We start from the raw sequence: 21,704 nt of genomic DNA on the forward strand, positions 1-21,704 counted from the left end.
GCGGATGTTTTGTCCACACAGGGTAGCAAGCACCTTGTACTTGTTTGACAAATGCAAAGTTTGAAGTTCCTCCACTACTGTCTGTTCGGTCCCTTTACCTGCCTCACTCTCGGTCACATCCTCTGGTCCCTCAACGCTGACCAAAACAGACAACCCTATTCTAAGAAGTGTGACCGTCTTCTGGCACAAAGCATCCAGGTATTTCTCCCTCTCGCTTATGTTGCGCAGTGTCTGTAGTTTGGCTTCTAGATCAATAATCCTGATCTGGAATTCTTCTAGCTGCTTACACTTCCTGCAGATGTGTTCGTCCTGGATTGCCTTGGCATCCAAAAGCGCCCACGTTCCACAGCTGCAATATAACACCCGTCCTGCCATTGTTACTTATGTTATTTAGTTAATTTAATTTGATTACTTTCCTCAATTTATTTGTGTGCTGGCTGATGCTGGATTATTCAGTGTAAAAATGAGGCAAACGAAACATTGTACAAATTTACCCTTAAAATGGAAAAGTATCACTGTCTTAAATCCAACCTTGCTGAAAAACTGATCTAGCAACTATCCAAATGTAACTGGTTTCACTCTGCCACTACGTTTTAGTTTTTGGCATTTACAATAAGCAATATCCAGACAAGTTTCTTATAACATTTGTAGATTGTCTTTCAAACCAATACAGCCTTCAGATGGATTATGCAGTATAACATCAAGCTATAAAATAATGTTCTAACATAATTATTCTAATCCTTAACCCAATCAATTTTAGATTTGCAAATAATGAGTGGCCCTTGTTTTAGCACTGGTGTCCTTTCATGCCATCTCGCTTATAAACAAATATGAATTAAATTAGAATTATACCTTCAATGTGAAATAAGTGATGAGAATTAATTACAAAATAAAAAAGCTCATCTCAGGTAAAGGAATAAAGATTTACAAAACTGAAGGGAAATGGGAAACCTACACAAATTGATTGACTTATACTTTTTTTTCTCTGTGAAAGAGCAAGCAGACTGCTTTTGAGCAATTGCCAGAGGAAACAGTTGGCTGTGGGCTAGTATTTTTTCATGTGGGCTAGCATTTTTTCAAAGCTGCTTAAATTGCCAATGCTACCACTCTGGGACGGTAGTCTTACGGTGATTATTGCCAATAACAACACTGCAGCAAATTGCCAGCCTGTGTATTTTAATATTACTGGTGAAGGCAGCTTCAAGCATTTTGTAACAAACTTTTTCCTGCTGCCACTTCATGAATGCTGGCATTGCCCACAGCTCATTTCACTGTCACACCTGGGACGTGAGTAAATGACAATTAGATTGTTTTTGGTATAAGTGTGCATTGATTAGAATATGGTTTGATTAAATCAAATTACTAGAAAATAGTACATTTTAAATTATTACATGACTCTCATATAAAGGCAGCTCATTCGTGAGACATTTTTAATCTAATCACCTTTGCTTTTGCAACAAATTGCTAGTTGTTTTCCATGCTGTAAACTGAGAGAGAATCTCTGGGAAAAGCTAGCTTATTACCTTGAAAACACAGGCTGTTGAATTTGTTATTAATCAAAGAAATTTCACCCTCTAGCCCCAAAAGCAGTTTTGATGGGGTGTGCCTAGTTGGAGCTGGCTGTAGCGAAGCCTAATGTCTGAAATCGCCCATTAATAGTGGGGATGGATTCCACAGCAATCCTTCTTCAGGCACCATGCCCTAAAAGGGCATTGGCGACCCTGGACTTCCATCAGATTAGTCCCTGATTATGCTTGGCAAAGTACTACAGTGGTTTGCTGTTGCCTTCTGTAGTATGGCCGACTAGGAAACTCTTACCACCCGCCACCCAGGTGTATTGGAACGATTTACAAGCTAATAATCAACATGTTTGGCCAGGTTAAAATCACACCTGCCATGGCCAAGAGTTGTGAAATGAGACTTGAACCTAGGACTTCTGGGGCCCAGAGGTAGGGACGCTACCGACTGCACCACAAGACCTCTAATCCACAACAGTAGAACAGGAAAACAATTACATGTGCTTGGTTGTTGCATTGTGGCACTTCAAAGCAAGCTGAAGATAGTTTGCAGGGAACAAAGACAAACCCACATTGCTGGCCTTTACAGGCAGACTGAGCCAGGCAGCTCAGCTCAGCAGTGGATAGCAAAGTGAAATTCTCCAAACTGAAAATACTTCCTCCTCCTCCTCCATTTTGTTCTCTCTCTCTCTCCCCCCCCCCCCCCCCCCCCTCACTCCTTGAATCTCCTTTGTTCCTTTTACCCCAACTTTTGTTAAATGTCTGACCTTTGGTTCAAATTTTCCTTTTCAGATTTATCAACTGGTTTTCTCATCATTTGAGTAACTTTCAATTCAGATGGAGCTGGGATGATTGGTACGTGTTGGTGTTCTACAGTTTATTGTGTATGACAAATTTTAATTTGACAGCTGATTAGCAGTAACTGTATGAGCACATTTACAATGTTGGACCTGGTGCCTTTTTTAAATTTTGTGCAACAGGGCAGCACTGATGTTAAAAGTCAGAGTAATTGATGCAGCAAGGTAGTACTAAGTTTGATTTTATTGTTCTGATTTTTGGTCAAATTAGACAAGGGCTACCGGGAGAGGCATCATGCCGACTGATCAAGGTAGGAGTGGAGGAAGATAGGGCTGTAAATTGTAGTGTTGCCTACCAGCTCTTCACTCCACCTGCTGGCTATCCAGAGCATGGCAGAAACCTGGAAATCTGATTACTTGTTTATCCATTTGGCCCTGTGAAACCTAAGTAAAGAGAAGGAAATGTAATTCTTCAAAATTATACTGTTCTTGATGGCTTTCACCATCAGGCTAGCTGAGTTAACTGACCTCCTAAGGCTGATGCTGGTTGACAGTGGCTTTGGTGCCTCAGCATCAGGGAAAATTGATGTGGGTTCCCAAACCTGATAACTTCTTGATCAGATAGGCTGAAATTGCACATGGGCATGGGTCAAAGGAGAACAGAATTGTATTTGTTGTGATCTATCCTGTATTTGAATAACCTGCACATGCTCACTTTTTATCCATGAATAATGCCCATTTATGAGATAATTGGTCCCTTTTAAAAGCAAATCCTACTTGTTAAACTTTGTTTAGCTCTACCAGTAGCTATTGCTGAATATGCAGTATGTGCATGGGTGATGCTGGTGTATCTTAAGTGTTGACTATTGCTTTTAATATCTATGCATCCCAATGGCTTATATTAATAGAATATACAAAGAAAACTGAAATGTTACACATTGCTTGTGAGTACCAATTTAGAAATTGTCTTCTTTGCAAAAGGATGTAACAGTGGGAAAGGAAGACATCATTTTATGAAAAGTTCCATTCTTTTTTCTTTGAAAAATCTTGAGTTGTATCTCAAAGACAGTCCCCTGAATAGTGTGTGTGATACTGTTGCACGTAGGTTCCTACATCATTGGATACTGTGCTCTGACATAGTAAGACGTAGGTTCCTGCACCACTGGATACTGTGCTGTGGTATTGCAGGACATGGATTCCTGTGTCACTGGGTAGTGTGCTGTGACACTAGGGAATAGGTTCCCATGTCATTGGGGAGTATGAACATACAAACAAGGAGTAGGCCATTCAGCCCCTCGAGCCTGCACCACCATTTAATAAGATCATGGCTGATCTGGGAGTAACCTCAAATCTGCCCCCCACCTACCCCTATATCCTATCAGCCCCTTGCTAGCCAAGAAACTATCCACCTCTGCCTTAAAAATATTCAAAAACTCTCCTTCCACCACCTTTTCAGGAAGACAATTCCAAAGACTTACTACCCTCTGAGTGAAAAAAAATTCACCTCATCTCTGTTTTAAATGGCGTCCTCTTATTTTTAAACAGTGATGCCCAGTTCTACAGTGCCACAGCATACTACCCAGTGCTATGACACGGTAGGATGTAGGTTCCTGTGTCACTGGGTAGTGTGCTGTGGCACTGTAGGACATGGGTTCCTGCATCATTGGGTAGTGTGCCTCCACTGCTCTCTCTTTGGAGAGAATTCCAAAGTCTAATGACCCTCGGAGAAAAAAATCCTCCTCATCTCCATCTTAAATGGGAGATCCCTTATTTTTAAACTGTGCCTCCTAGTTCTAGACTCCCCCATGAGGAGAAACATCCTTTCAGCATCTACCCTTTCAAACCCCCTCACAATCTTATGTTTCAATAAGATCACCTTTCATTCTCCTAAACTCCAATGAGTATAGGCCCAATTTGCTCATAAGACAACTCTTTCATCCCAGGAACCAGCCATTTGTAACAAAAACAGAAAATACTGGAAAAACTCAGCAGGTCTGACAGCACTTGTGGAGAGAGAAACAAAGTTAGCATTTCGAGCCCATATGACCCTTCTTTAGAGCCTTTTGTACCTTTACTGAACTGCTTCTACTCCAAGAATACCTCTCCTTAAGTCAGGAGACCAAAATCATACAGAGTACTCTCATTGGGTCTCAACAGTGCCCTGTACAGTTGTAGCAGGGCTTCCCTACTTTTATTCTCCACCTCCTTGCAAGGAAAGCTAACATTCCAATTGCCTTTCTAATTACTTACTGTACCTGCATGCTAACCTTTTCTGATTCAGGTACGAGGACTCCCAAATCCCTCTGTACCACAGCATTCTGCAGTCTCTCTCCATTTAAATACTTTTTCACTTTTCTATTCTTCCTGCCAAAGTGGGCGACTTCATTTTCTTACAAACTACTCCATCTGCACTTAAAGTTATAGCTACGTTCTTGAAAATCAGGACCAATATACAAGTTGAAATACTATACCACATATACGCATGCATTCCTAGCTGAGATAACTTGCAAAATAAAATAAATCACTAAATGTAAAATGAATACTGTATAAATTCAAATTAGATGACACTCATCAGCCCTTCTCTCTCTTTAGCCAGTCCCTCACGTTTGGAGATGACTTGCTTCCATTCCGGTTCAGTGGGTTCTGAAATGGCTGACAAGTCCAATGTGCAATCTTCAGACTCTGCCACATGTGGGCAGGTGTTGCATGGAGTGTCAGGAGGCTGAGTTGTTTAGAGGTTTTTGCACTTCCTCTTCTGCCTTGACTTCGCCTCTGCGTGTTCCCAACAAAGTGTCTCTGTGTCTGGTGCCTTCCCGAATGAATCTTCTCCCCGTTTTGGTCAGATAAGGTATTTGACCTCTTCAGGGATGCTTTGAGGACATCCCTAAAGCATATCAGTGGCGATGGCTTTGAGTGATTGGGCTCTCTCTCACTGTCTTTAAAATGGCCTCTGTGCCTCACCCACTGCAGAGTTGAACAAGGGCCAAACTTGGGGGGACGGTCCAAAATTAATGAGAAGTCAGCCTCCTGAAGGCTATGTACTGCACCCTTTATTTTTCACCCAAACAAGCCCTGAGACAAAGAAAGCAATTTTACCTGTGTATGGTAGCAAACATCTCTCTGGCTTACCCACTGTAAAGCTCCACAGCAGGGACACACCTGGGGCTCTGAAATTAAAATCAGCTTGCTGAGTGAAGAAATGGATAGAAATGAGCAGCCCAGTTTTCAACTTCTTCCTTACAAAAAAACAACTTGTTTGTTTCAATATTCTTTCCTGAGAACTTTGCTTCAGTTTTTTTACCAAAAAAACCTATGTGAGGCAACACAGCAATACATGCAACAATGCAAAATGGCGTGCAATAATGCAAAACAACGTTAAATGGAAAATGATCAATAAAATCAGGAACACCAGCTGTAAAGACTGCAGGACCTTAAAGTGAAACAATGTAAACCGTGGCAACTTAAAGCAAGGACATTTTGTAATTGAGACCCCAGCATTGATCCATGTGGCACTCCAGTCGTTACGGTTTACTTAAGGATCTTTATCAATTGTGTTGAGACTTACAGCTCTTGTGTAGGTTCTTGTTGTATTCCTGTACATAGATATAGCTTATAAGTGTCTTGGTGAGTGGGTACAGCCTGTCTATTTTGATCCGCTAAGCTGTGAATGAAGGGGTCTGGTGCCATCATTTCCTTGCTCAAGTGGGAGAATAAGAGGCAGGTAGTAGAGTGGAAGGGGGGGTGCAGACCTTTTACCTTCATTAGCCACATATTGTGGAACCTCGGACTGGACAAATAAGCCTATGTTTTGCAGCAATAATGATGGCAAAACTGTTAGCATTCACCATCATTACTCCTCTGAAACTGACAGCGACTACTTCTGGAGTTCATACATGTGCAGTTAAATGAAGAAATCCAAAAGTTGCTGTCAGTAATTCTTCGCCAAAGAATGTACTGTTGAGGTTCCCCAACCCCTGAATGAAACGAGTTCAAACACATTGAAATAACAAGAATTTTCACTGTAATGCTCTTAGTCTCACTATAAAAACCTTGAAAATGTTCACACTTTGTTGAACGTGGTTTAACTGGATCTTCAGCAGTAATTCCGAACAGTATACTGTTAAATAGCCTGAAAGAATAATTTTATATTTGTTGAATGTCAGATTTTACATTTTTATTATTTTTTAAAGTTTACAACAATTTAGCTTCTATCCCAATCCTATATGCATGTCCCAATCATTTATTTTGCTATCAATAAAATGTAAAAATTAAAAGGGATTCAGTGGGTCTTACTTCCAGATGTGCAGTCTGTGAGATTACTTCAATGTGATTGGCTGTTTACCTTGCTTGATGACATCTCTGTTGCTAGACACCTGGAGGTCCCCTTGACTTGGTGCCAGATCAGTTCGACATTGGAAAAGGGGACAGCCATGTCACAGAGATTGTTGCTACATTGCTGACTGCAAAATCTAATCCATAACGTTTTAATGGTTGCTCCCATTGGTTGCCACATGTCTGAAGTTGTTGGTATCAACAGATCTATGCACCCTCCTTTAGAATTTATTCACCCATGAAGTGCTAAAGTGAACCCATGCCAAACCTTGCCAAATTCAAGCAGGGCAAATCAATGAATAAAAGAGAAGTTTGAATATGACTTGAGCTCCAAGAGCTGGAACCTTGAGGCTTTGGGCTGCCTTGATTTTGGGCACAGTTTGGCTGGTCCTGCTCTAAAACATGTTTCTAGACTTTATTCTGGGGTACATAAATAACGCATCTTCTCTTTTGTCTCTTTGTCCATCCACACATGTATGCACAAACAGGTCTGATTGTTTGGCTCTGGACCCTGACCAAGCCAAACCAAAGTTTTTGCGGGAAGTGTTGGAGAAATGTATGAGGTAAATAAATTTTTGATTTTGATTTTTATCAACCTCACTGATTCTGTGCACTAGATTTTTCAAAATCAACCCTGCTAAATTTGTCATGAGGGGAGCTGGATGTTTAATTGGGAGGCACAAGTCATTAAACATCTGGAATACTGAAACTCCCCCAAAGCTTGGTGCATGTTTACTAAGTAATTCAGTTTAAGGATGTTGAGCACATGTACATGTGTAACTTGTATTACAGTGGGGATTGGGGAGAACAAAACTGAAGTCTCTTGTTAAACTGAAAAGTTACAAGTGGTGAGCTGGTGCTTTACTTCACCAAGCCCTTGTTCTAAAATTCACTTTAGCTTGCTGCATGTGAAATTTTGTTGCCTATTCAGCTAAGGAAAGGTTATATTAATAATGAGGGTCTTTATTTTGAGGCTTCCTGTTTCAAGTTTCTCTTGTGGTAGTCTGCTCATGGATATTGGAAGCTTTTTAGCTTTAGTTGTGTCTGTCCTGCCGGAACCAGATTCCTTGTACGTTGCAACATGTGAAATCTTTAACATAAGGTTCAGATCCTGCAAAGCCTGACAATAACTTGAAATGATTTACAATATGATCAGCTACAATTTTTGGATTGAGATGAGCGTTTTCCATTTGTATTTTCTTGAGGTGAAATTGTATGTGGTTGGGATGCTTATGACTTGATGTCTGTTGAGTTTTCTGTAAGGTGTTGATATTTTGAACTTTTATTTTTGTACTGTAACTTGTGTGGTTGTTAATGGAGAAGTGGATAGATTACTGTGAGATTGTAAAAGATTTTTGCCTTGATATTTGCATTATTAGTTCTGTTTTCAGCCATATTATTCTTTCATTGAGTGAATAGTTTGAGAATCATGTGCTGAATTGCACTTTTACAACCAACCAACCACTGTTTCATCCCACAATGTGTTGAATTCAAACACCTACTCATTTACAAATCCCTCCCTGACCTCTGAAACCTCCTTCACTTCTATATCCCAGCATATGCTCTTTAGTATTGTCCCTGGACTCCTGTTTTCCTGTCTAACCATTGAGTTGGCTCAGCCCTACTCTAGAACACCCTCCCCAAAGCCCTGTCCCATGCTTTCTCTCTCTTCACTTTTGAACATGGGTACAGTCATTCCTCCTGACCTTTGTTCTGCTCATTGTCCGTTTTTCTCTGAGGTACCTTCTAAGATAAAGGTGCTATATGAATGTTTAATGGTTCGTGAAAAGATGGCAAAGTTCATGCCGTCCACCAACATGTTCCATATAAACCTGTACATTCACTTTGATCCCATGGGATTTTTTGAACTAACGCAATGAATTGGTTTATTAATCAACTGAAGCAGGTCTGATCTGACATGAATGCTGAGCCAATAGATGATTCTTCAACCCCAGATTTGTCCACTTTATTTGTTTTCCCCTTGGTTTGATGCTTTGACATGTTGAAGTGGAACATATGTAATGTCTGGATCTTGGAAATTCTTTACTTCTTTACTTATAGGATAAAGGTGGCCTCTTAGCACGACACACTGGTTGGTCTGATGGTTTAGGATATGAGGAATTTTCTCCAGCTGCTGTAAACCAGTGGTTGTTTCTGGAAGAAAGTACTTAATTTATGTCAATGTTGAGCACAGTAAAAGCATTACTGCACATCATGAAGCTTTTGTTTTACTTGCTGAAGGCAATAATGGAGGGAACACTATGTAGCACTGAGAGAACTACAAGATCTGGTACCAAAACAGCAAAGCGCCTCCCCCACCACCCCCACTGCCTGTGCCTTTCTTCTCATTGGTCAATTTACTGTGCTCCAAAAAAATCTTTGGAAGCATTCTGTACTAAATGCTGTCTGAGTGCATACACAAGGGTCCAAGCCAGTGGCACTCGTCAATGTGCTAACAAGAAGCAAGAAAAATGAGGTTTCAAAGAAGGTTTTCTTTTTATTCCAAGTATTGAATCTCTCAAATCCCTAGATCATCCAAAACACCTCAGTTACATCAATTCTAATTGCTACAGAAAACAAGTTTATGCAATCTGTCCTCGTAATTTAATCCTGTAAGCCAGATTCATTCTGGCATCTCTGTATTGTACCCATTCCAAGGTCAGTACACCTTTGAGGTGTGGTGTCCACAACTGAATGCAATTCTGGAGTCTGACCAAGGGTCTGTGCATTTCCTTTTTGTATTCTTCTCCTTAGTACATTTTGTACTTGTCCTTTGTTTTTCTTTGCGTTGTGATTTGTGCACATGGACACCCAAATCCCTTTGTTTCTCCACAGTTCCTAGTGTCTCATTAAGAAAATAAGGGCATCCAATAAGTTGTTTGGACGTTTTCTTTGTCATTTTAAATTATCTGAGACAATAAAATAGAACAGGTCTCCCTTTAAGGTCCATTCACTTTATTCAAGCTGGCCTGTGATAGCCTACTGCTTGAAGCACTTTTTTTTAACTTTCGCTAACTATGATCTTTGAATAAGGAAGGATATTCTGCTCCATAGGACCTAAACATAGCTCTCCTCTTTCCTTCCAAGACAGTGGGGCAAAATTCCACACTCTACTGGATTTCAACTGAAGCTGTTTTCTGTAATGATTTTGGTTTGACTTTCTTGTGTAAGCATTCTGCATTTATTGAAATTGTTGATGAGAATCTTTAGCAAATATATAAATGAACTGCTGTCTCGTCCACAGGCTTTCCTATTATCAGAGAATAGTGGATATTGTACCTGAGAACTTTGCAGCCCTGTTACCAGCAAATCCACTGTGTATTTACAAATACGGTGATGAGAGCAATAGTAAGTAATAAGCGCTTGTTTGGACTTATAAGCTAATGATTTCAATGACTTCTGTCATACAGAAATATTGAGAATTGCATTTTACCTGTATAATTTGCATTGGCTTAAGAACTATACTTAATAAGGTAGGCTGCTTCAGAGGTTTCAATATATGAGCACTTTTACTTCACAAATTGCAAGATTAACCTTTAACACTGATGCAGTTCAACTTTGATCTAGTTCTTGAGAAATCATGTTTAGATGAAGGAAGAGTTAAATATCAAATTCAATGAAAATAGTGACACACTGACAATGCTGCTTGGTGTGCAGTGAAGTACCCTAATGTGACACAATTTATGTTGGTGTTCTGCAACATTTCAAAGGTTTTTATATCTCACTGGCTCTTTTTCTCACTTTCATGCTAGCTACACATGCCCTACTTTGAAAACGCGTGCGTCCGTTCACTTGTATGCACTATCATTCTGTTGTGTGAATGATGCACTTTCTCATTCTGTCTTCTGCATGCATCAATCCCATATACATGTGCCCCGCCTCTCACTCTTGTCACGTGCTTGTGGACCTGCTCTTCCTCTCATGATTTCTCTCATTTATGGGGATCAGCGAGTCAAACATTTTCTACTTTGCAGGGCCAAGCAAAACAATACTGTGTTTTAATAAAAACAAATGCAGGGTGCCTATATAGAGCCAGAAAGTTACCAAATGAAATTTAACAATTTGACATGAATTCTTGAACTCACTTAACATTATTTTCATTAATGACTTAGGTTCTCTACCTGGCTATGCTGTGGCTGTCAGTGTATGCAGTGCTATTAAAAGCAAAGCAAGTAATGATGAAATCCTGAGCATATTAAAAGACCTCCCAAATCCTAACCAAGAGGATGATGATGATGGTAAGGAATTACTTCAATTTTGGTGGGAAAACTACTAGAAATTATTGACAAAGACAAAATTAAAAGTATAGATTAATAATGGACAGCCAGGGCAGATTTGTTAAAGGCAAATAGTGTGACTTAATAGCCTGATTAAGTTCTTTGAAGTAATAAAAAGGTTGATGAAGGTAGTGCAGTAGATGTATATATGGACTTTCAAAAGATGCTTTATAAAGCACCACATAACCATTGGCCAGAAACTTAACTGGACCAGCCATATAAATACTGTGGCTGCAAGAGCAAGTCAGAGCCACAGTGTAGTGGGAGCAGATATTTTTCTGAGTAGAGAGAAGATTTGATAGAGTAAATAAGGAGAAAGGGTTTCCAGTGGCAGAAGGGCCGGCAACCAGAGGACACAGATTTAAGATGATTGGCAAAAGAACCAGAGGTGACATGTGGAAATATTTTTGTTACACAGTGAATTGTTATGATCTGAAATGCACTGCCTGAAAAGTGGTGGAAGCAGATTCAGTAGTAATTTTCAAAAGTAAGTGGATAAATACATGAAAAGGAAAGATTTCTTGGGCTGGGAAAGAGCCACTGATTGGAACTAATTATATAACTCTTTCAAAGACCTGACATAGGTACAACAGACTGAATGGCCTCCTCCTATCATTCTATGATTCTATAATGCTCATCCATTCAGTTAATATCACTTCCTATGGTTCTCAGTCTTGTTTAATATGTCACCTTAATCTGGAAGAATGCTGCTGGGATCAACTGACTGACTTGCATGAGCTCCACTCTTTCAGATGAAGGGTTCAGCTTTAATCCCCTGAAGATTGAAGTTTTTGTCCAGACTTTACTTCACCTAGCTGCCAAGTCCTTCAGCCATTCCTTCAGTGCTTTGGCAAAGTAAGTGTGTTTCTTTTCCTTTAACAAAAAATCGCAATTAAATGTTTAAGCATCACTTTGTTTACTAACCCTGTGATTAACTCAATGAATAATGGGATTTCTTGATTCTGATGCACTAAAGTATAGGATTTTGCTCTCCTGCTTCACTGGTCTTTGCAGTTAACTCACATCCTGCTAATCTGATGGCAGAGTCCAGTACACAGGGTAATTGGTGTTCTTAGGGTCACTTAAAACATTGAACATGCTAAGTTTAATTTTATTATTTAATGATCAATTTTGAGCATTTGCTGCTGCGCACAAACGTGAGCTGTTGTATTGATGCTCATTTCTGGTGGTTCCCAGTAAATAGAATAAGACTGGCATCTGTGATTCTCCACAGTCAGTTGCTTAATTTACCTCCAAAGGGGCATTGAGTGCAAATTGGTCACTTCACCAAAGAAAGAGAAAAGTATCCAGGGCAGGGTCATCCAGACAGTTATAGCACCTTTTTCACTCCGGGAAATGATAACAAAGAGAATGAAGGAGAGCAATGAAATGGAGGGGAGTGTGTGTCTGTCCAGAGTTTAGAAAATGCTATAAAGCCTTCCATTTTTAAATCTACATTTCAGTGATGTTTCTTTCTACATTTATTTGCACATTTTTTTATAGGTTTCATGAGATTTTTAAGACTTTGGCTGAAGGTGATGAGGGCAAGCTCCATGTACTAAGAGTTATGTATGATGTTTGGAAGTGTCATCCTCAGGTAATGGGTGTTCCTTTCTCTTCTGTCAAATAACAAATCTGTTTGAAGTTTAAATTGAGAGCAAAACATATCTTTCTTTCTCATTATTTCTCCTTCCCTTTCAACAGTGGTCTAAACTTCCTTCACCTCTTTGCCTAAAATGGAATACACTGCTGAAATGGGGAGCCACATTTTGTGGCTTAAAACCAGACTGCGACATGGTAGAGGCCATTGTCTGCTCCGCAGTCCCTTCAGTTATAACTCCTTGCTGGGAGTTGAAATCGATGAATTAATTCTCCAATGTCACGTTACTGACCTGTCTCATAAGACCTACTTTTTCTTGATATTCTGCAGATGATGGCCATGTTGGTTGACAAAATGATCAGAACACAGATTGTAGATTGTGCAGCTGTAGCAAACTGGATCTTCTCTTCAGAAATGGCACATGATTTCACTAGGTAATATGTGTGAACATTTGGCACCACAATATTCTAGTAAATAGTGTTCCAGTCTTTGCAACTACATGAAACTAACTTTACTGTGGCACTTTAGGTTGTACGTCTGGGAGATTCTTCACTCCACCATCCGAAAGATGAACAAACATGTGCAAAAGGTCCAAAAGGAGCTTGAAGAGACTAAAGACAAACTAGATAAGCAGCACAAAAGAGTAAGTTTGTTTTGTGTTAAATTCATTGAATATAGCTTAGAATTAAAACAGAAAATGCTGGGAAATACCCAGCAGGTCTGGCAGCATCTGTGGAGAGAGAAAGTAGATTAAGATTTCAGATCACTGGCCTTTAATCAGAAATCAACCTGAAATGTTAACTCTGTTACTGCCTGATCTGCTGCGTATTTCCAGCGTTTTCTGTTTTTATTTCAGATTTCCAGCATCTGCAGTATTTTACTTTGGGATATAGTTAGTGCTGAATAAAGGTTACTCAGAATAAGGCAGATTGTAGAGAATATTTTCAAAGCAAAGTACTTCTCCCCTTTCCAATTTAAAGACAATAAAGATTTCTCCCACCCTGCATCACTGCTGTTTCATTGTGAGTCTTCCACATCTTACAGTTTATGGGGCTGCCTGTGCCTGTCCCAGAGTGGATGCATTCATTATGGGAGTTGGTGCTTTACAGTGGCCTGGGCGTTGAATTATAAATGCCAGTGCCAAGAAGTTCTGGTACCCATTCTTTGAGTCTTCAAGTACAACTATTGGCCACCTGCAGCAGAGCTGTTGTTGGCAAGCATTAAAAAGTATCCTGGTACTCACAAAATAAATCTGATTTGTATTTGGTTTGTCATAAATATGACACAGTTGTTTCATTGTGTGCTTTCTTGTAACCTTTGTTTTGACTAACGAAGTTTTTCACTTTCACAAAGTTACTAAAACTGCGCTTTGTTTGGTCACCCGTCTTGTATGACTCACATTAAATGGGCCTAAAATTTTTCCTAGATTTAAAATCACAATGTGGGTGTTTATCTGCCAGTTTATTTCCTTACTAGTCAATATTGCACTGGTAGGTTCACTATAAAGGACACCTTTATAACAAAGGCATAGTTACTACAAAAATAAGTCATGTCCCCCACCCATCTCTGCTGGCACGGCTGTAGCTGGGACTCTGTCTTTCACCCTCAACCAGCTGGCCTGGTGGCTACAGGTTTTGTGTTGTACTTGGGCTGCTTTTGGAATGTGCACTACTTAAACTGCATCTAAAGTGCACGAAGCAGGAAGAAAAAAACTACATCATCACAAGTACAGTCTGATAAACACTTCACTATTAAACACATTTGATACCTTTTAACCAGTTCATTATGGAAAGGCTGTACTGTGTTGTTGCATTGCTTGCGGAAGCTTCATGTTCTTCAAAAACTATACCAAAGATATGCTTGGCAATAAAAGTGTGCAATCCTCTCTATAAACAGTGGTTAGTGAACTCAGTAGCAGGCATAAATAATTAGTTTGTCCTGAATCATCAAGAGGGCTGTGGAAGCTCAGTCACTGAGCATTTTCAAGACAGAAATCGATAGATTTCTGGATACTAATAACATCAAAGGATATGGAGGTAGTGGGAAAAATGGCTTAAGAGGTAGATGATCAGCCATGATCTGTTTGAATGGCAAAGCTGGCTTGATGGACCAAATGGCCTGTTCATGCTCCTATTTCCTATGTTTCTAAATGTATTCTAGGCCAGAAAAGCAAGGGAGGAAATAGCAAAGGCTCTGACTATCATTTTCCAATAATCTCTGGCTACAGGTGTGGTGCCAAAGGACTGGAGGAATGCTAACGTTCTACCATTGTTAAAAAAGGCAGGAAGGGGTAAACAGAGGAATTACAGACCAATCTGCCTAACCTTGGTGCTGGGCAAGTTAGTGGAAAAAATTCTGAGGGACAGTATGAATCGTAATTTAGAAAGACACGGATTAATTAAGAACCATCAGCATGGACTTGCTTAGAGAAGGTCATGTTTGACTAACCTGATTGTTACCTGCTCAAAATTTCAATGAGGGTAGCTCGATTGATGTAGTCTGGATGTTAAAGGCTTTTGACAAGGTCCCAGGTGGCTGACTAGTCAGAAGAGTAAAAGTTCATGAGCTCCAAGGAAAGGTAACAAGTTGGATCCAAAATTGTCTGAGTGGCAGGAAACAAAGGTAATGATTAACAGGTGTTTTTGCAACTGGAAGGCTATTCTAGTGGGGCTTGCAAGGCTCGGTACTAGGTCGCTTGCTTTTTTCATTATATATCAATGACTTAGACTGAGATGTAGACCGGATACTTAAGAAGTTTGTAAATTATATAAAAAATGACCATACAGTTGATAGTGAAGAAGAAATGAGTGCAGAAAGATATATTGTATATACTTGAGTAATGGTCGATCTCATGTAAAAGTCGAAACCACCACCATACCTCCTCACCACCCCCCCCGCCCCAAAAGCCTTACTTTTGGCCAAAAAACTATTAATTTTTCATGTACCTCATGTATAAGTCAACCTTCGACTTTTAGCCAAAAATCCGAGCTCTTTGTACTTACCACCCGCTCGCCGCTGAAGTGAAACGCGTCCTGATGCAAACCTACTTGATACAATCATAAACAGCACACCATTGAAGGCAGCTGTTCAGCTCCTTGTGTCTGTGCACCTCAACGTGTGCTGTCAAGGCTACCACCTCACTGGTGCATACTGCATTCCTGCCACACTTGCCCTCTAACATGGTGACATGGTATCAAGGAACAGCAGATACACAGCCCAGTTCAGATTTAAAATTGTTTAGATTGAAGAGCAGACAAATAATTGTGCAGCATCTAGAGAATTTAAGATATCAGAGAAGAATGTTAGAGATTGGAGGAAGCTCTCTCGACACATTAGGCACGTGCACAAGAATAAATGTGCAAACAGAGGAAAGCCTACATGTGGCTGCAGTTGGAAGGCGGAGTTGCAAAAGATGTCAATGAAAATCGCAAAAATGGACACTCAGTTTCTTGAGGATCGATCCGAATCTTCACCCTGAAACAAGCAAGAAAGTTAGGCATTGCAGATTTCAAATTCAATCCTGGATGGTGTACCAGGTTTATGAAGAGAAACAATTTTATACTGTGACAGAAGACCAAGATTTCACTGTCTTCCAGGCAGTAATTGATGATAGGTTTTTCGCATTTAAACAGTTTATACTCAAACATCGACAAAAGAATGGATACAGATTGGCCTGTATTAGGAACAGGGATGAGGCTCCCATGACTTTTGACATGCCAGCCAGCCTAACGGTGAGCAAAGTTGGAGAGCAAACTGTTAGTGAAGACAACTGGCCATAAAAAAGTTGATTCACAGTTGTGCTGTCGTGTATGTCTAATGGGACAAAGCTTAAGTTAATGGTGATATTCAAAAGAAAAACTCTCTGAAAGCAGTAATTCCAAAAAGGAGTAGTTGTCCACCTTCACGATAAAGGATGGATGGATGAAAGTGGCTTGAATATATGGCTGAGGAAAGTTTGGAGTATCCGACCAGGAGGATTTCATAAAGATAAAAGCCTTCTCCTCTGGGACATGTTCAGATAACGCCTGGTTGTTGGTGTTACTGAACTTAGATTGCAAAACAATGATATTGTAGATAAAAGCAAAATACGGCGGATGCTGGAAATCTGAAACAAAAACAAAAATAGCTGGAAAAACTCAGCAGGTCTGACAGCATTTGTGGAGAGGAACACAGTTAACGTTTCGAGTCCGAATGATATTGTAGTGATTCCTGGTGGTCTAACCAGCATTGTTCAACCATTGGACGTCTCTGAGCACTTCAAGGATAGCATGAGATAAAAGTGGGATGACTGGATGATCAGATGCACTGTAGAGCACAAAAAGAAATCAATGTACTGGTCAGATGGGCTGAAAAATGACAAATGAAATCAATCTGGAAAGTGTGAAGTAATGAATTTGGCAAGGGTAAACAAGGGAATGCACAATAAATGGTAGGATAGAGGAACAGAGGGACTTTGGAGTGCATGTCTACATGGCCCTGAAGATAGCAGAACAGGTAGATAGTGGTTAAGAAGGCAAACAGAATAGTTTCATTTACAAGCCAAGCCATAGAATATGAGCAGGGAGGTTAGGCTTAAACTGTATAAAATATTAATTAGGTCATGGTGAGAGTTCTCATCATTGCATCACAGGAAACATGTGATTGTAGTAACAAAAGTGAGCAGATCATTTTGTCCTCTTTTCTTTACATGTTTCAGTCTTTGTTTTTCTCATTTTTGTTTTTGGACAGCAGCTGTTCATTATTCTGCCATTTATACTTCATCTAGACCATCTTTTGCTTCTATACTTTCCCATTACCACTCTCTTTGGCTCGACCCATCAACTCTTTTGTCATTTAATATCTCCTCTCTTCTGCTATATCACAGACCTTCTCTTCTGTTTTTTTTCCCCACTGCCCCTGCCCCTGCCACCGCCCCCCCCATTTCAGTTCCTTAAAATCTATTATATTTTTAACTTTCCCAGTTCTAATAAAAAATCACAACCTGACGCATTAATATTTCTCCCTCCGTAGATGCTGCTAGACCTTCTGAGTATTTCCAGCATTTTCAATTTTTGTGTGTAGGAAGGACTTGTTTCTTTTGGCAGAGATCAATTACCAGGTGCCTTAGATTTCAAGTAATTGACAGAAAGATTAGAGGGGTGTTGAGAAATTTTTCACCCAGAGGATGATGAGAGTCTGGAACTCACTGGCTGAAAGGGTGGTAGAGGCAGAAGCCCTCATTGATTTTAAAAAGTACCTAGATGTACACCTGAAGTGCCGTAACCTACAAGGCCACCAACCGAGAGCTGGAAAATGGGATTAGGCTAGACAATGGGATTCCGGCCAACAGGGACACAACACGGCCGAATGGCCTCCTGTGCTGTGAATACCTGTGATCTATGTTCATGTGTCTGTGTGTTCATCCCAGTTTTAGATTGCATTTGAAACTTTACATATCAAAACTCCCTACTTTTGCTTTTTGTCCCCAAGTATTGTACTTGCTGCTCCATATTTGGACCATTTTGGTTTATCATTTTATCAGCTTACGCTATTATCTCCTTTCAAAAGAGCTGATGTGTGTCCAGAGAAAGTACGCCAGATGAGAAGGATGAGAAAACCAACCACATTTGTACCAGTGCTAAAAATTATGCCTTGATTTCATGGAACACCCACATCGAGACTGCTCTTTCATATGTGAAACAACCTTCATCGACTCAAAGATACTATTTTTGTGGTTAAGATTTGAGAAAAAAATGAAATATGGAAAAATATAATGGCAGTGTTTATTCTATACCACTGGATGGAGTGCTGAAACTTCTTGTCACTGGGTCCTGTGGCAACACGTGGGGAGTGGAGCAGTGGACACCTGTGGTGGCAGCTCCACCTCTTGAGAAAGCAGAGAATCCTCAATAAGTTTAACCTGTTAGAATTTGAATGGATACCAATCCATTTTTAATTTTCTTGTGCTAAGAGTAGGGACCAAATTGGCTTATTACTGTACCAGCTAGGTGATCCCTCGTATGTATCACTAGATAATGCAGTGAAAGAGGCAGCGTTTGAAACCTAGAACTCTATTCATTTGGAAGATGTAGAGGAGAGTATTGACTGATATTTGTCACCAAACCACTCTGAACATCAGATCATTAAATCCCGCCCTCTTGCAATAAAAAAAACAAGAAAATGTTACTAGAGCTATGGAGATTGATTTCATGTTGCATGGGAAGAGAAAATAAACCACTTATGTGGCTGTGATGCAAATGCTTCAGGTGACTGTACAAAACATGAGAGAGAATTGGACCCTTACTTAACATCAGAAACAGCACAGGATAACTGCAGGTGCCCAACCAGAAATATATCCATAAGATAAAAGCAAAATACTGCGGATGCTGGAAATCTGAAACAAAAACAAAAATAGCTGGAAAAACTCAGCAGGTCTGACAGCATCTGCAGAGAGGAATACAGTTAACATTTTGAGTCTGTATGACTCTTCATCAGAACTAAGAAATATAGAAATGAGGTGAAATATAAGCTGGTTGAGTGGGTTGGGACAGGTAGAGTTGGATAGAGGGTCAGTGAAAGGTGGAGGCAAAGAAGAGATTGCCAAACATGTCATAGACAAAAGGACAAAGGGGTGTTGACGGTGGTGATACTAGCTGAGGAATGTGCTAATGATGACATTAAGGATAGAAAGCAGGATGAGCAAGTGACAGGTGGGGTGGGGAAGGCATCGAAATAGGCTGAAGGCTAGAGATAAAACAATGGCTGGAAATACATTTAAAAATAATGGAAATGGGTGGGAAAAAAAAATATATATATATATATATAAATTATTGGCAAAGGGGGGATTGGAAAGGGGTGGGGATGGAGGAGAGAGTTCACGATCTGAAGTTGTTGAACTCAATATTAAGTCCGGAAGGCTGTAAAGTGCCTAGTCGGAAAATGAGGTGCTGTTCCTCTAGTTTGCATTGAGCTTCACTGGAACATTACAGCAGGCCAAGGACGGGCATGAGAGCAGGGTGATGTGTTGAAATGGCAAGCGACAAGGAGGTCTGGGTCATGCTTGCGGACAGATCGAAGATGTTCCATTCTTGTTCGAATGAAATTGCCAACAAAATACTGTTGAATGGAGAGGGAGAGATTATAAATTTTTTAATGACTCAGGAAAATGGTATGGGGAGAGTATAACATTTCAAACTAATTAGAGCAATGGTATGATTGTATTTTTTTCTAAAGCGAGACAGTGATGATGACTATGATCAGAACAGTGATGAAGATGAAGATGGTCCTTTGGAAGAACAGATTGAACGTCTTCAGGAGAAGGTTGAATCTGCTCAAAGTGAACAGAAAAACCTCTTCTTAGTAATTTTCCAGGTAAAGTTGTATGTTGGGTTCCTCTGTTTTAATTCACTTATTTTTTTACATTTGTTCCATAGAATTCTTCATTTAAGTACTGAAGATTCTTTATTCTTCACAGCGTTTTATAATGATCTTGACAGAACATCTTGCACGGTGTGAAACTGGTGGGATTGATTTTAACACCCCTTGGTATAAGAATTGCATTGAACGGTTGCAGCAAATCTTCCTTCAGGTTAGTAAAGTGACCCATTGGTCATAAAAATCATAAAGCCTTTATAAGGTTTGCTGTCGATAAAATATTGTCTGTCTAAATACAAAGGAAAATATTTGAACCAACCCTAAGGAATGAACAGTTTTGAATTTATTTAGTGTCGTACCACCTCTGGATGTCTTAAAGTGATTCAAGAAGTCCCAATTGATTACTTATGAAGTGTAAGTAAATGCAACAGCCCAGTTACACTCAGCAAGGGCTGGCACACAACAGCGAGAGGAATGATAAGCTAATGTTTTGATAGACCTGGTTTGGGAGCATGGTTAAATGTTGGCCAGGACACTGCATAACTTCTCATTCCTTTTTGATGTAATGTACTCATTTGTATCCACCTAGGCAGGCAGACAGGGCCTCTATTTAACGTCTCACCCAAAGACAGCACCTCCAACACTTGCTTCACTTCTTCAGTACTGCACTGAAATGCCAATGTAGATGTTATGTTCAAGTAACCTTCATATTGTAGAGGTAACCGTACTGCCACTGAATCAGTTTGCCTGTTTTATACAACTAGTCCCAACATGTTAGTCTGTGATATGATTTGTATGTGAATTCATGCACTGGTGCACTGTACTACGAGGGCAATTAGGATGTAATTTATTTAATTCCTTTTTCCTCATTCTCAATCTGCTTATATTAAGATGGTGTGATATGCTGCTATATGTTACACCATTTAAGTCCCTCTGCCCAGTAAGAACAGTGTATTTTGGGTAGTTGTTGCAGCAAATTTGGTTTTATGTGGAACTTACAAGCTTCCACTGGTGATGGTGGCTGGTCAGACCAAAGATTGAACTAACTTAAGAAATTCACTGTGAACTGGGCCAATTTAAATTGTTGGACAGGCACCAGGATGCATGTTTGAACAGAGAATGATCAGAGAACTGCTGACATAACTTTGTAGACAACAGTTCAATGCCAGCAATATTATGACAGGATAGTACTAAAGTTTTATTTGTTTTTGTATTACAGCATCACCAGATCATTCAACAGTACATGGTGACTCTGGAGAACCTGCTCTTCACAGCTGAGCTGGACCACCACATACTGGCTGTCTATCAGCAATTCTGCGCACTTCAGTAATAATGATTGTGCTGCAGCCGTGTTTTCAGATTCCCACCATTTTTTGGGACTTCTTTAATCTTACATCAGTGAATACAGACTTGAACAAGCTACGGACTCAAACAAGCAACACTCTTGTATTGATAATACCTTTCTGAAGCTTTTTTTGCTCAGTTATCTGTGAAAACCATGGAGCATGAAGAAAGTTGCCATTCATATTAGAAAGGATTCCTCTCCTTAAAATAACAAATAGATTTTAATAGTTAGAGACTTTAGTGGCTCAAGAGATGAACATACATAATTTGATTTAAGTTTTTTGGTATTGACCTAAGTTTTAAATTTGCTTTGTACTCGGTCTGGTTTGGTTGTTGGATACAGTGTAATGCTGCATCTTACTAATACCTACTCTTATCCTCATGATCTACCTTACAGTTTGTACATTTAAGTTGCATGTTGTAACTTGTCTGAAATTGTGTTCCTTGATAGTAGACCAAAGTTTTGAATTTAGACGTTGTATTG

The 21,704-nt window shown here is 39.8% G+C and overlaps 1 protein-coding gene across 2 annotated transcripts in view; it reads left to right on the top strand.

Moving 5' to 3' along the window:
* LOC121276988 (nuclear cap-binding protein subunit 1) overlaps nucleotides 1-21,692 on the top strand; it is a 92,919-nt gene extending 71,227 nt beyond the window's left edge. The window contains exons 13-23 of one of the 2 annotated variants that reach the window (XM_041185781.1): nucleotides 2,310-2,372; nucleotides 7,135-7,209; nucleotides 9,891-9,994; nucleotides 10,759-10,884; nucleotides 11,676-11,778; nucleotides 12,427-12,520; nucleotides 12,854-12,957; nucleotides 13,052-13,166; nucleotides 19,736-19,873; nucleotides 19,977-20,090; nucleotides 21,096-21,692. In XM_041185781.1, coding sequence (XP_041041715.1) covers nucleotides 2,310-2,372; nucleotides 7,135-7,209; nucleotides 9,891-9,994; nucleotides 10,759-10,884; nucleotides 11,676-11,778; nucleotides 12,427-12,520; nucleotides 12,854-12,957; nucleotides 13,052-13,166; nucleotides 19,736-19,873; nucleotides 19,977-20,090; nucleotides 21,096-21,206 — 1,147 coding nt within the window. In that variant the 3' untranslated portion in view covers nucleotides 21,207-21,692. Of the gene's footprint in view, nucleotides 1-2,309; nucleotides 2,373-7,134; nucleotides 7,210-9,890; nucleotides 9,995-10,758; nucleotides 10,885-11,675; nucleotides 11,779-12,426; nucleotides 12,521-12,853; nucleotides 12,958-13,051; nucleotides 13,167-19,735; nucleotides 19,874-19,935; nucleotides 20,091-21,095 lie in introns of both variants that reach the window. The other variant, XR_005942773.1, reaches the window with a different exon arrangement.
* The last annotated feature ends 12 nt before the right edge of the window (nucleotides 21,693-21,704 follow it).

The sequence above is a fragment of the Carcharodon carcharias genome, chromosome 4 (assembly GCF_017639515.1).
Source record: "Carcharodon carcharias isolate sCarCar2 chromosome 4, sCarCar2.pri, whole genome shotgun sequence".
NCBI classification, from domain to species: Eukaryota; Metazoa; Chordata; class Chondrichthyes; order Lamniformes; family Lamnidae; genus Carcharodon; species Carcharodon carcharias.